Here is a 16,084-nt window from a genome sequence, read left to right as displayed (position 1 = left end):
CGTCTTATTGATTCGCGAATACCAAGTAATACCTGAGCTATTTTAAGTTTCGCTCGAGAGCTTTTATACTTCGTTAAATTCGCGATACTTTCTATCTTTGACTTGAGAATGTAGAACGGGATACGTTGCCAGAGAGTGAGCAATCTGAATTACAACGCCATAATGATCGCATCCTGTCCGTCGCGAAATAGATCGTCCGGTAAGCTAATTTCAAGGCGAATTTCGTATAATTAGAACGTCCTATGGAAATGAAGCTGTGAGTGCGCTATGCATCTCCGTTACGTCGACTGCACGTATGTGATTCGAAGTTCGAGGCGGAATTTTAGCGATGCGACTATATGGCGATATGGCGAAGAGGAGCGGGAGTACAAAGTGACTATTTCCTTCGATGTTATTCGAGAATTCAGTTCCGCGTATTAGCAGTCTATAGGCGCGTATATACGAGCCGCATTGTGCCGATAGATATGTGCATATGTGCAAAGATCTGGCTATGTAATGATTGTAATGTTACGATGCAGTCGGCACGGGGTTCTGGTATTATATTAGGACGACCAGGGATTTCGTCCCTTTCTCTCTCCCTCTCTCTCTTCTCCCCTCTCTATCTCCGTTCGCGAGATTGGCTCACGTTACGTTATATAGTCAGTCCAATTGATCAGAAATTCGTGCACGTGCTTCAATATGCATTGACCGTTCGCCGCGATATCGAAATGCCGACTTATTCCGTGTCACAAAGCAACCTGTTGATGTTCTATGTCCTGTTAAAATCGCGGTCGATCGATGATAAATCTAATGGCATCTAACGGTGATGGTGATTGGTGATGGTGATTTGTAACAGATTGTGGATTCGCGGATTATGTCGGCGCGGACATAATTCGCGGACACATGTTCGCACGTGTCATTTTGACGAATGCAGTCGCAGTCGTATCAAAATGCTAAGTTCTATCTCATTGGCGAAAAGCACCATATACGGTATATATACCATCGGTATTGACGTAACCGGGATGCTCCATAGAGCTGGTTCACCAACGATAATTCAGGATCTGTTGACGTAGAACGTAAGCCCTTACGCGTCAAAACGTACATAGACGAGAACTGCGGAAGTAATGTATGAATACTAATGCTCGGAAAGCCCTGCAGCGAATGGGATCGATTTGATTAATACGCAGAATAATCTGTATTGATTTACGATTATGATTCCCAATAACATCTATGCATTGTCGACAAGCGCGATGCGTCCATCTCTGCAACGTGTCCTTCGTGTTTATTATTTGTTAATCGGTAACGAGAGCTTAGAAATGATGTAACAAATGCGTTTTCTTACGTATTTACGTATAAGCGGGTTTCTATATTATTATGCTTCTTTTTACGTTGAGTTTATTCTTTTAATCTTTTTTTATAAGCAATTTTGATTGTAAATATAAAATTATACGCGCCGATATTTTGTCAAATCTCTTTTTTGTATGGTTGCCTAATTTATAGTAAATCTCGCGAACTGATGGATTATGTAATAACTTATATCTATTTTGCAATCAAATGTTATTAGACGATACACCAGTATTTACAAGCCACTCTTTGTTTCTAATAATATTTCAACTCAAGCTCATTTATTTTTTATTAGGTTTATGTGTTATTTTTGACGAATTATTTTTTGCTGGATTATCTTTCGCGTTTTTTTTAACGGATCATGATTAGAATAGATAAGTGCATTGCACTTATCCATTTGTGCGAATCGATTGTAATCACGTTTTCTTACACGTCTCTAGAAACCTTTTGCTATGCGCTGCTCGACAGCTCTGATGCAAAACCGTCTTTCTCGCTTTCGTCGTAACCATTTTCGCATTATGTTACCGTACAGCGACAAGAGCAAATAAGAAAGAAAAGGATAAAAAGAAAAATGAGCAACGAAAGATCCTCGCGGCAACACGTATGCAGTCTCTCGGGTTCAAAAGTGTTAGCTATCCCTGTCGTGGCCCATTTCCCTAGCACATCCGGTTACCGGAGCCGGAGAAGTAGAAATCTTGCGATGTGGTTGTGACAAACGTTACGTTACGCTAAGTATTATAATACGCTTGATAATCATGTCTGAGTTTCATCATCGAGATCAGATTAAAAGCGAACGCGTTGACGTTCTGAGAAACCTATTTTGTTCTATTGTTTTGTGTGATAAATGGGATAGATAATGAATAAATTGTAATCATGGATTTATATAACGCGCGATATTGATCCAGGCTTTTAGCTACACAGCTTGATACGATGACCCGAGCTAGTTAGTCGTTGTAATTAATTCAGAAATCGTCTAGAGAGAGTGAGAGAGGGAGAGGAGGGAGAGAGAAAGAGAAAGAGAGAGCGCGCCGGAAAGGTCGGTCGTTACCGTCACTGTATTATAATTATGTAATACGGGTATAATGAATTTAGATATTACGACGTAGTTCATGAACATATTCATATAGGATAAAATCTTTAAATAATATATTCTAGCATATATTACAGTAATATATCTTTATTTTTAGATGAGATGTCACATTTCTGTCTCATTATATTTGAATGATAGATCTTTGGCCAAGAGTTGATATTTCTCTCGCAGTTTTATGACGAAGAGAATCCTTCAGTACGTCGAAGTTTTTGGGTGAACAGAGAAGCAAGGCGAAAAAAAAGAAAGAGACCAAAAAGAAAAGGGTATTAGAGAGGAGAGTATAAGTCAAAAATAGAGAATAATATAAAGGCGAGGTCCTTTTAACGCAGCAACAGATTGTCATGACGTGTTAAGTCGCTCAAAGTGCTTTCGTGAGGAAACAATAAGTCTATTAGGGATTCGATCAATTCTGCACAGACGCGATAATTATTTAAGATACTCTTAATTAGAGACGCGGTATATACACGCGGTCTGCCTCCGCCGTTCGACACGGTGAACACGTTGGTATGCCAACGTACGTTTCCAACGCCATTTTCAGACAGTATCAACCTAAAAAATCGCCAACGCCGAGCGGCAGCAGGTCGGGTTGGCGTTCCCGTAGGAGCGTCACAACGGCGGGAGCCCCCGGAGGGCACCAACACCACGTGATCGCTACTGCCGCCGCGACGGCTCAGGCTAGGATGCAGGCCGAGCAGGGCAGCATCGGCGAGCTACGTGGGTACCACAATCTGCGATCCCGCAGGCACACTTTGGCCAACGTTCGGTGAGTGTCTCGATTTTACCCATTGAGATGAGCGGCGCACATGGAGCGCCGATCAATACTTGCAGACGGCAAGAATGTTTATAGGAGACGTCGCGCAGATGTCTGAAAGGCATACTAAATTTTTGAGATGTCCTTTAGATATCCCCGCTCTGCGCCGTTCTGTCATCGCGATTGAAATTGCTCATTGAGAGACGCGTATGGCAACCGAAAAGAATTTCGATTCCACATATAAAACCATGTTTATTTGTTTATTGTACCGTACGATAGTTGAATTGCATGAAAGTACTTTTTGAATTTAAAATATAGATTAAAATTTATTCAATTTATTCAAATTGACTATCTACTTTGAATCAAAACGATATATTTAATATGTATTATATGTATGCACACGGTACACGTGCCAAAAACATTTGAATATGAATTCTATATTTGATTTTATCGTTGCGCTACGCGTTGCAACGAATGAATTAACAGTATAGGAAAAGCGTTTGTTCATATAATGGAATTGCTCGCGTATACCATATATCATTGTAAAGATCGTATTATCGAAAATTTTACGTACGATATATGATCTCTTTCCTCATCTTTTTTATCCTCCCGTTTTTTTATTGGCGTTGTCTCAACCAGAAATCTAATATGGGAATTCGCTATTCTCACTCTGATTAAATTCTACGAGGCATTTTTCACATTTTATTCATGATTCCGCTGCTAGTCACTTTTTCAAAGTTTTTACCCTTATCATCTTGTTATTGTCATAATGTTTTATAATATTTTCTTGCTCATTCTAATTGCGAATATTTTTAATAGCTTATTATTTTAATATCATATTATTAAATGAATGAAATCATTAGCAATGAACGCCACAATATCAATTTAAAGTGTTTAATTGAACAAACAGTACATAGATATTATTATACGACTGATTGAATAGAATAATGATACTTAATCCGCACAATAACAATTTCCTTTTTTAATTGGTCCTACGCTAGTCTTTTCTAATTCGAAGCAAATGCAACTGGGGGACAATGGGTCCACGGTCAATTTTTCTGAGTCCTCTAAAATCGATTGCATATCATTCTTCCTTTTTTGTTCGGGATTAGTCTTTCGCTTAGGTATTTTAGCCAAACAAGCCTGATCCCGTTTCTCGATTGCTCTTTTCCGGGGTACCGCGCGACACGATTTACCGGTTAATGACGCACAACCGCAGCTCTCCTGATCGCGAGAAATCTTCTTGATAATTTTCTCTACGTGATGCCTCTCGCGCGGCATCCTGCTCTGGATTTTCGCCATGCAATCGGGACACAATCTATCATGCGGTATCGGGTGATCGATTTTAGGGCGAATAAACATACGCTTGAACGCAGTCACCGCCGGAGGCGTTGCAGTTTTCACATCAATCTGCGGTTGAATTTCTAATCTAGGTCCTGTCGATGGGGGAGTCGGAGTTCTACCGCACAAGCAACAGTTACAAGCCACCCTCTTCATTTCCTCCGACCTCCCACCATAATTAATCGTCCTAATCTCGCGTTCTGTGTCCGGTCGCACTAGCCCGGCGGCGATCTTTATAGATCGTAAAAGTTCATCCGTGGGCACTCTCGCGCGTTCTCTTTCATCTCTTACAACTCGGTCGTGGCTAACGTGGCTTGTTTTATCCGTCTGTGATCCGGTGCTGGCGGTCGTGACGGTCGATTGGTCCTTTAAGCGTTTGCGCCAGAGCATTTTTCGGCCGGTTATTTCAGGACGGTCGCCGGCGATTTCAGTCCTCGATGGTTTTAGCTCGACTGGTTTTAAATATTCACTAATAATTCGTATCGGCGACGTACGGGGCGGCGGTTCAGCGGTCGAAACTGTCTGCGTGGTTATTTGTACAACTTCGGTTTCGACGGCCTCAGTTTGTACGATTTCGGTTTGCATGACCTCGTTTTGAACAACCTGAGTTTGGATCAGTTCAGTTTGTACGACTTCGGCTTGTATGATTTCGGTTTGTACGATTTTGGTTTGAAGAACATCAATTTGCGGAATGTCGAACGGCCTCGCGGTCTCGATCAGTGGTTGCTGCAAGTGAAACAGTCATACATTTCAGAACGGTCAGTCGTTATTAATTAGTATATACCAGAAAGAGATAGGAAACTACGAATAATTTAGGTTTAGGACATTCCGTACATATAATATACAGAAAGCCATGTTATACCGTCCGTCGCGGAAAAAAAAAATTAAAATTACAATATTTGTCGAGAAACTGTCAATTATTAATTACTGTTAATGAGAACGGCAATTAAAGTGGATAAAGTTTACTAACCAAATAACATCCCGTACAGGGTTGCTTTGCTGGTATAATCTGTAATAGTTCTTTCTCTTTGAACTTCGCTATAATTAGATACGGTTGTGCCACTAATTGTGGATCGAGTGATATCGCTGGTATTTCTATTTCGGTCGACTTAATCTCAGCAATTGGAATTTTTAATTCTATCTGGACCACTTCTGGCTTTTTCTCTTCTACTGGTACTTCTTTTTTGCTCTCGACGGTTGGTCTCTTGGACGGCGGGACTTCCGTCAGTATTTTCTTTATTTCTACAGGCATTTCTTCTTCTTTCTTCTTTTCGGGTAACTCAATAAATGATGTAACTTGTTCCGGGAGTGTAACTTCGTCTTTTATTTCTTCGTCTTTGTTCTTTTTCATTTCTACTTTGAGCACAGATTCTTCTGCTGGTTCGATCTCCTTTTCCACTTCTCTTTTTATTGTTGGTGGTGTTGGTATTGGTGGTGTCGGTGGCTGAATTATTTCAATCTTTTCTTCTACTACATCCGCAACTGATAATAATTCTTCTGCTTCAAATTTTTCTTTTTTTATTATGTCTTCTATCGGTGGCAATCTCGCAGCTTCAATTTTTTCTTCTTTTGCTAGATCCGTGATCGGTGGCAACGTTACGGCTTCAATATCTTCTTCTTTTTCTATGTCCTCGATTTCCGTGACTTCATTTTTTTCTTTTTTTACTATATCCGTTATCAGTGGCAATTCTACGGCTTCAATTTTTTTTTCTTTTTCTATATCCAAAATTGATGGCAACACTGCGGCTTCAATATCTTCTTTTTTTTCTATATCCTCGATTGGTGACACTTCCGTGACTTCGATTTGTTCTTTTTTTGCTATACTCGTTATTAGTGGCAGTTCTGCAGTTTTAATCTCTTCTTTTATTAGTACGGGTTCTTCAATTTCGATTTTTTCTTCCATTACTGTGTCCACAAGTAATGATTCTTTTTCTACTTTTTCTACATCCAAAATAGGTGTAGGTTCTTCAATTCTAATTTCTTTTTCTACTGCATTTGCAATCGGTACTTTTTCAACATCGACGGTAGGAAATTTGTTGGGTTCGAATTTTTCTACCTCGCTTATATCCACGGTTGGTGAAACTGCTTCTGGTATAATTTTCTTTACCTTTGTCTCATTCGTTGCTAGTATTATTTTCTCTTGCTCTACCTCTTCCATTTCTGGAACCGGCGGAATTACAATTTCATTAGTTCTTATGATTTCCTTATGTGGTATCGTTTCTTTTATGTCTGTTATTTCAGTTTCATTAAATTGTGGAATTTCCTCCGACTTTTCTACGACCTCTTTTACAAATTTGTTTTCCTCTATTACTGTCACTGGTAATGCTTTACTTATTCTTTCGTTTTCTACTATTATTTCTTCCTTTTTAATTTCTGTTGGTATGTCTTTTTCATTTTTTTCGTTTCTTTCTATGTGATTAGATATAACTTCTTCCTCTTCTATTTTTGGAACAACCAACGTTTCTTTTTTATCTGTAGAATTTACCGTTTTATCATTTTCCACTAAATTTACTGCTAATTTATTATTTGTCAGATCTTCGACTGTTGCGTTTCTCTCTGCAGTTTCATTTTTAGATATTTCAATTTCTTTTGTATTTTGTGCGATATCTTTGATTCGTGTTTCTTCAGCTCTTATATTTTCGATATCTGATTCATATGGTTCGGATACAGCTAACGGGACCGTGTCGTCCTTCAAATCTTCTTTCTCGTGAATTGTAGGGGACTGAAAAGAATCTTCGATTGAAATCGCCGTAGGGGGTTTTATGCCAATTGGTACTTCCTCTTTTGTAAGAGTAGGCAGTAATTCTGATTCAGCTATTGCTTCTATTGGAGCTTTCACTTCTTCCGATGTTTCCTCAGAGTCAGGAAATGGTACAGATTCAATTTTTGTCACAGGTTCCATTTCTTTAAAATTATTAATTCAAAATTATTAATTTGTCTTGTAACTCAGTTTCATTTGTTATATAGGTGTTTATTTTTATTTTGCTTCATTATTTTATTTCGTTCTTCTCAATCACCTTTTCCTGCTTACCTTCTGTAATTGTTGTTGCGTTGTTCTTTTTCACTTCCTTAGGTTTCACCTAATAGAATATAATTAAAACTATAATAACATTTCAATCTAAAGATATTACGATTAGTTAAATTAAAAGCACTTTTACAAATTTTCTTAATCATTAATTATTATTAATTGGTGAGAATTCAAAAATCCTATTTGTATATTGCTATGATTATTGCTTATGAACAATGAATCGCAATATTATGTTAATCTCTTACCCCGACATACGTGCTAACTTGTTCAACCAAGATATCAGCATCCTTTTTTACTTCATGACAGTCAGGATGTCTCTGAAAATGATGCGGAACAGAAATATATTAATATTAAAAAGAAAAGAAATATTCTTTGTACTTATGTTGCTCATAATATTACATTTCTAGCTAATATTGGCTAAAACATTAATGCAGTTTCTTTATATTTATATAATTGCAATATTTCTTCAATTCTAATTATAATGCGAATTGTGTACCGCTGCTGTCGTGCGAATTGTATCGATCGCATCGACCCACGATAGGATCGTATCCCGTTGTATCACGATGCCCCGATCGGCCTCGATTTTGTTTACTTCCGGCGCTCGGTCTTTCGGCATTGTTATCGGCCTATCATCCACAGCTTCTTCTTCGATTGTCCGTGATGGCGTTATAGTTTCTATAACGGGCACATCGACGATTTCAGCGACCCGTTTTTCTATTTTCTCGACAACTTTTCTCTCGGTTTCGACGCCAGGAATTTCATCCTCTTTTTCTTCTTCTTTCTCTTCTTTATCAACGACGTCATGCGCTTTTATTGCTAATTCATTTTGAAATTGCTTCTTTCGTTCCTCGTCACTTACAGTTTCATCATGTTCCTTCGTCGGTGCGGTATATTTCACGCCCAATGCAATCAGTTCCTCGTCCGTCATACCGGTAGGCGACGACACCACATCGTTGCATACGAAATCAGGCGCGCACGGTTCACCATCGTCTTTATACAAGTCTTCTAGGGAGTCCAATTTGGACAAGTATTCGCGAACTTCTTTAAATCTCTGTTGCTCGTAAGCGAGATCTTCTGGTCGAACTACGCTTTCCGCATCCTCGATGCGCACGAGATCTACCGGGCGATCGACCGCGAGATCAACCAAGTCCGGTCTAACCGAGATGAACTTATCGTTTCCGACAAAAGCAGCTTCTGCGTCGGCGTCGGTCAAGACGATCCTCGCCAATGCTTCCCCGTCCTCAACTTCCACTCTCGCTAGCGTTTCCGCGTCCGCGACCTCGATCTTCGCCAGTATCTCCTTGTCCGCAACTTCGACCCTCGCCAGAACTTGGACGTCCTTCACCGTGGCTACGTCGTCTGCCCTGCCGACTGCTCGATGCACGACTTTTGCCCTTACCGCGACTTCCTTATCTACCACTTTCGCAACGTCGTCGTCGCGACCTATCGTAGCTTCGACTTTCTCGATACTCAGAAACTTCTCCAGTTCCGTCCTGCACGCGGCCAGCCTCGCCTGGCATTTCTCGAGCGCGTCTTCCAGTTCGCACACGCGATTCGCCAGTTGTTGATTGGCCGCGGTTTTCATGTCCAATTGTTCTTTCAACCCGCTCGTCGTGCTGATCATGTCGCCTTCCATCTTCGACCATAACTCGTCTGTTTGCTGAAGTGTCCTCATGTAAGCTTCCTCGCGGCGTTCCAACTCGGCGATCTCCCGCTTCGTAATCACCTCCTCCTCCGCTAATCGTTGTAGCTTCTCCAGGCACTGAATGTCCCCGGGCTCGATGGACATCACGCTGGAGACCTTACTGAGGTGTCTCTGCTTACAATCCGCGTCACCACACTGGCACAATTCGTCCATTTCCATCGCTTTCTTTTCCATCGTCTCCCGCAGCACTCTAGTTTCCTCATTTAACCGTTCTATCGCGTCTTTTTGCTCCTCCTGAATTCTCCTGGCTTCGTCGAGTTTTCTTTTTCTTTCTTCCAACGTCGCGAGTTTCTCCGACCAAAGAGTTCGAGCCTCCTCCACCTTTTTCAACGCTAGTTTCCTCTCGGCCTCGACTTCTCGTATTCTGCAATCGTAATGGCAGCTCGGTGTGCTGCGACAAGAGAGTTCCCTCGTGTCTTTAAATTGTTTCTCTAGGATACGTTTTATCGTGCAGACGGGCGCGCCTTGCGACATCCTCCAGATATTCCATACCATCACCGCCGGTATCGAACACTCAAGCATATCCAGGCGTTGTCGTAGCTCTCCCTCCATTTTGCCCAATTCTTCTCTACGCTGCTCTCGTTTGCCGATTATGTCGCGGAGAGGACGTTGACATCGATGTTTGTCGGTCGTCGCCATATCGCCAATTTTTCTCGGATTTTTAATCTCACGTTTTGATCCATCGAACGGGAGTTTTATTGGAAGCGACCGCGTCTCATTAAGTTCATCGGCAATGGTTATTTTCGTAACAGTCTCTTTTTTACGTTCTCGAACTGATTTATCACGTTTCTCGGTGTCGTCGACTCTCTCAGAAAAGGATTCTGACGCGGTCGTCTCTTTTAATATTCCATTATTCTCCTTTAAGGCTTCTTTTTGAAAAGAAATAGTTCCTTTTGTCGAAGATCTTTTTCCTTCCAATGTGGTTTCAATTATAAAAATCTTTGACTCAGCGACAGAGCGACGTTTTGCTTCTGTTGCATTTTTTTGGTCGGTAATACGTTTTGACAGATCTTTATTAGAGTTATTTTCGTTCGCCATACGGTTTATGATCGTCTGACTAAAGATTTAATGATATCCTCGAAATATTTGATTGCGCAGCGAATTTTATCTGTCCATCAAAACGTAGGTTAATTCATTTGTCATAATGTTTTCTAAGACACAGTAACCTATCATTGCAATAAGATGTAGTTGCAATTGCGATAAATTTATATTTGCAATTATAAAATATACAACTGTGCGATTTAGATTATTCCGTAGCTGCGTAGAAAATTTGATTCTACGCAGCTCAACGCTGAGCGATTGTGAAATAGCGGTCCTACTTCCGCGATTATTTTCATCTGTTTGGAGATTGTGTCAAAAATATATTCATTAAATGTGCTAAAGGATTTAGTAGGATTTCTAATCCCGTTTACCTGGCCAATTATTCTGTCTTGCGTCGTCGCACACATACATTATCTTCGTAACCATTAAATCATGTCCAGCTGGTTGATATACGGGATACGCCTAGCACTCGTTGTACGTTGCGCGAACGCACGCATTACATTTTCAACGAAAACGCACCATCAATTTTGGACAGATTCCAACGCGGGCAGATTCTGTCGGCAGATTGCCGCAAATCATTCATGAGATTTGTCATAGCGTGCGATTACAGCTTTCGATATTCCTCATAAATCACGGTTCTCAATACGAACATGTCTGTATATCCATTGGCTATCTTTGCCATCGATATACCGGTCAAGATCGCTTTACTTTATTAACGTCTTGGATAAAATGAATTTTACGTTTCGTCATAATTTTCATGTTATATGATACTATGTAAAACAGGAGAACAAAAGGTATTTTATGACAAAGGCGAGATAATAATAAAATAAAATTTTAATATAAAAATAATTTTGCTAATAAAATATTTTGCTTTTATTATTTAATAAATCTTATTCAATAAAATAAGAGATCATTTTTTTCGATGCGTGTGTATATGTGCGGGCACAAAAATAAATTTCAAGATGTAAAATTTTGTTTTTGATAAATAATAGTATTATTGTATATTTTTATTATACAAGATAGCAATAAAAACAGTGTAAATGCGATGCGGCTTATGATAGAAACGTAAAAGATATACGGAACGTGAGCATTTTGATGTTAAACTTTGAGATACATCAAAGCATGTATAAAAGCAATACGATATTCAAGTAAGCTATTTTTACAGTGCTCCTATATGCGTCAACGTCGGATATCTTGATTCATGCATCGCAGTAAGAAACCGTTATAGAAATACGTTGCAACATTTAATACCTAGTATACAAAATTTTGCGCAGAAATATCTTAAATGTCAAACTACAATATATAAAGCATATAAAAGAAATTGACAAAAAGTGAGCGTTAAATTCTGCATAAAAACTTCATATTTATTAGTCGGGTTAACAATGTGTATTTTATCACCTCAATTTGATGTGCAATAATTTTCATATTTAATAAAGTTTATGGAAAGGTCGTCAGAGCAAAAGTTACGAAGATAAAAACGTTTGAAATGATTTGTAAGTAAATTAGGGAGGGGAAATTATTTAAGTTTTATAATACCCCAATTTAATTTGTTTTTCCAACGATAAATTAATTATTAGAAGAAAACTGGACTTTTCGTGTTCTAAATTTTTACACAGTCAAGATTTTTAGATGACTTTCAAGATTTTCCGTTAAAGAATTTTGGTTAGTAACAGTTTTAATAATTTCATTCCAACAATTTTAATAAATTTTTTTAATAACGTACTGTTACAAAATATTAACCAATTAGTCTTCTAATTATATATTTGATCGAAGCTATGAAATGTATGATGTAATAGAAGTGGTTTTTAGAAGTATAAACTAATACGTCATACATACTCTTATTCGTGTGATAAGTAGCTTAGAGCAAATCTATATTTTAACATATAACAATACAAAAATTACGCCACACGACGACATATAAAAAAATTCAGGATATTAAACCAATAGCGATCTTTGCCTAACATTAGAAATTACTTACCTCCATTGAATAAATGTGAGCTTTGAACGATATATTATCCTTTTTAACATAAAGTATATATCGATTTTTACCCGTTACAAGAATGGCTCAGGGCAGTGTTCAAGGACAACCCTGAATATAAATCCGGAAAAGATAACATATACCTTTCAGGCTTCATCCATCAGGCAAAAACTTGAATGAGGGGTTGACCTCACCTACCCTCGATTTTCTCTAATACGTACATACATACACATTCTCTCTCTGTTTCCATCTCACTCTTTCTGACCTCCTCCATGCCCCTCACAAAATCAATAACGTCGGTGTGCCGAGTTTACTCCACGTTAGAGCCACATTGGAAAACTAAAATTTGACACGTGATCGAAACCGCAGATCGCAGATGGAAGGAAACGGAGTTTCTCTGTTCACTTGTAGAAGCTCCCTCGTGGATTTTTTTACTCGATAAGAGCTCCCGAGGCAGCCAATCGACCAATGTAATTTTGCCCGAATAACGAAAAGTTCCAATTGATTTGGAACTTTGGGGACCGTGCTTTTTCAATCTAAAGAAAAGTTTTCGCGACTAATCGCTGCTCAGCACGCTCGACGCCAGAGGAACTTCATAAACTGCGTTAAGCGTTCGTTGAAACTTCACTGAGCTGCGTGGAATATCAGGAGAATATACTTTCGAATTAAGCTCGCCTTGCCGCAGGAAGTACCGATGACTTACAATAATTCTAACAAACTGAGTTTTAAACACACAGATTCAGCCGTAAGTTTTACTTTGACTTTAATTAAAACATTTTGCAGCAGTTACATATTTGCATTTAATAATGTCAGTTACAAAGGCAAACGTTCGCCTGTGTTAGTAGATGATTATACGTTAGGTATTTTTCTCTATACAATATCTTAATGATTGTTGATGATATAAGACAGTTAATCCTCTAAATTGATTATTGCTAATTGTAAGAACAGTAAGAAATAATTACATTTTACATTTCTTGGTTTTATCGCGATTGTATTTTGTGTATAGAAAATTGATTTTAAAGTCAAAGGTTTTAATATGAAAACATCGTATATTTTTCGCTTTATATCAAGCTAAGCATAGCATATAATATAACATAGATAATATTTCATAGATTAATTGCCTGCTAAAATAGATGGGCTAAAATAAATTAAACTAATTAATGTACCTAATAAATTATTTCTTGGATGTGTATAATTATTCGTATCAATTTATTACGTATATGTATAAAATATGCACAAAGGATAAAATTTTACGAAAAGTGTAGCTTGCCACATTGTACATCATTTATCAGCATTTTGATGTCTTATACGCCAGACCGCTAATTAGGAAATAAATCATTTGCCTCAAATTTATAGAATAAAGTCGCAAATATAAAAAGAAACAATAGAAAATATTTTATAGACATCAGAGTAAACTTGGTAAAAAATGATAAACAATGATATCGATATTTTTGTAAAAGAAAAATTACTTTCTAAATTAAAATTAATATCTATAAAATAACGTATTGCTACAGAGTTGTTAAAACTCAGATTCACACACACAGTGCGCCACTTTACATTTCTCTGTCTTTCCTCTTTCTAAATATTTTGTGTAGTGAAATTTAAAGTCTGCGTTTAGTCTTCCTATAGATATTCCAGGATTAAATATTATATAAACTGGTTCGAAAAAGCAATATTTAAGAATTTTTTTAAATAATCGTATGTTGCAAGTATAAAATGAAAGGACATAAAATATTTAACGGTCACATCGCATATTTCAACCAACCTATTAAAAATAAAAATATGCTAATGACTATCAATTATATTTGTTTTTAATATATTAATTTAGCCTAATTTTGTGTAGCCTATTTATTCATTTCATTATCAAAGATTTATAATTAAGGAGATAAAGAAATTATATGACGTAAAATAATTCTTGCCTGTGATAGTAAAAATATATTATTAGTAATTAATTTGTCATAATATCAGCTGAGTATTGTAAGTAGTGCTATATAATAATAAGGAATCAAAAGAGAAATTTGGTAGAACCATAAAAATCAATAGCAAGATGATATATTACTATAGATACGTGAGTCGAGTGAACATCATGATTACGAGCGTACACGTTATTGGTTATAACTTTGATCGTTTATAACTTAAGAAACTATCGTATTAACTTCTTATAGGATAAAGTTTTTATTAAAATAAGCATTAAAAGTTTCGATTTTAATTAATCTTTAGAATGTGTTATTAAAATAGTCGCGAAACACTGAGTGCTAAACGTATAATTAAAGATATAATTAAATTACAGATTCAAAAAAAAATATATATAATATATAATTTGACATATAACTAAAACATTTGTTTAGTATGTAATTCGGTTATATCTGGAGGCTTTCTATTTTCCGTTGTACACACGCTTTATTTATATGCATTTATGTTTTTTAGATATAAATTTTATAACGCGGAGTATACGGTCGGTCACTACGCGATCAATGTGAATTCTTAACCGATTTTATATCCTTTCAAGTTTGATAACCTTGCTGATTTCCCTAGAGAGTTGTGCATCAGAAGCGTATATTGCCGTTCCATAAAACTAGAAAAAGAACAGGTTTACGTGGACGAATTTAAAGTACACAAAACTGTAGGGTATATAGAAATTTCTGTCCCTATTGAAGAATTATATCGATGCATTTTTATTTAATAAAAATTTGCGTGCAAGATAGTAATAAAAGAGTTACTGGAGTTTATATTTAATTACAAAAAATCTTTGGTGAAAAATTTGAATAAATATTAAATGGAGCGCGCGTTTCTTTTTTAATGGAATAAAATATACTTTAAAATATATCTAAAATATATTTTTATTTGAAGTTTAGTAACTTATAAAATGTTCGTTATTAAAAATTAAAAATAGCAATTACCGGTAATATAGCCTTGAAATAAATTCTCATGATGGAAATCATGTTTGGATTCGTAAAGTTTGCAGTTTAAGAGAAAGCGTGTGATTTCTCATATGTTTTTATATACGTTTGCATATTTACAGCGACATGTATAACTATAGCAAATATACATAAAATGTATTTCAGTTCGCGTGATGAGTTGGAAATTCTTTCGCTCGTTGAATACGCCTGAATCGTTCGCGGAAGTACTAGATTTCTTCGTCTCGTTTCCGGCATCGGATGCGGGATACAAAGGTAGGATCCGATTATTCAAATAATTCTGTCTTAGCCCGAGTATACCGCCGGTTGAGACAAGTACCGACTTCTTTTACTTTAACTTTTTAACGAGTTTTCCACTCCTCCAAGACCGTAGACGGCGCGCAGTATTTTTTAACGATGAAACCATCGTGCGACAAATTCTCACAGACACTTCTCCACATTTCCATCTTCCGTGGAACTAATGTTATTTATTCGCTTAATTAAAGAGGAATCAAAAATTCTGTTATCCCGTAATACTTTCTTGTGTTTCATTTTTTGATAATTGAGAAAACTTTTGCAATATAATAATGGGGTTTAGGTAAAATATAAGATGATTAGGGAAATGGATCTTTTTAAATGAAAATTTAAACACTGATCATTATTATCCTTATCCTTGGAAATAATTTATTAATTATTTCCAGTTTTAAGTTTTTCAAGTAAGTTGAATGTGAAATTAATTATACGATAAGATTTGTTTTTTCTGAAATATTTTAATACCCAATTTTTCAAAATTTCTCTTCTATTGTTTAATAGTATTTAATTATACTTTTAATACTTTAATATACAATTATACTTTTAATTTATATCGTGGAAAGATGTTTCTATTTGTTTTTTATATACATGCTGTATTAATATATTATATTTAATATA

General features: G+C 36.8%; 1 protein-coding gene across 2 annotated transcripts in view; it reads left to right on the top strand.

Moving 5' to 3' along the window:
- Positions 1-16,084, top strand: part of LOC112451711 (cAMP-specific 3',5'-cyclic phosphodiesterase, isoforms N/G) — a 315,563-nt gene that overhangs the window by 74,003 nt on the left and 225,476 nt on the right. The window contains exon 3 of one of the 2 annotated variants that reach the window (XM_025011530.1): positions 2,952-3,176. The exons of the other annotated variant lie outside the window; for it this stretch is intronic. Within the exon in view, the coding sequence (XP_024867298.1) occupies positions 3,094-3,176 (83 nt within the window). The 5' untranslated portion in view covers positions 2,952-3,093. The remainder of the gene's footprint in view (positions 1-2,951; positions 3,177-16,084) is intronic. 2 annotated transcript variants of the gene reach the window in all.

Source organism: Temnothorax curvispinosus, unplaced genomic scaffold (genome assembly GCF_003070985.1).
Source record: "Temnothorax curvispinosus isolate PA1 unplaced genomic scaffold, ASM307098v1 QBEX01002454.1, whole genome shotgun sequence".
In the NCBI taxonomy this organism is placed as follows: domain Eukaryota; kingdom Metazoa; phylum Arthropoda; class Insecta; order Hymenoptera; family Formicidae; genus Temnothorax; species Temnothorax curvispinosus.
Note: the sequence above shows the minus strand (reverse complement) of the source record. Positions and strands in the feature narration are given on the sequence as shown.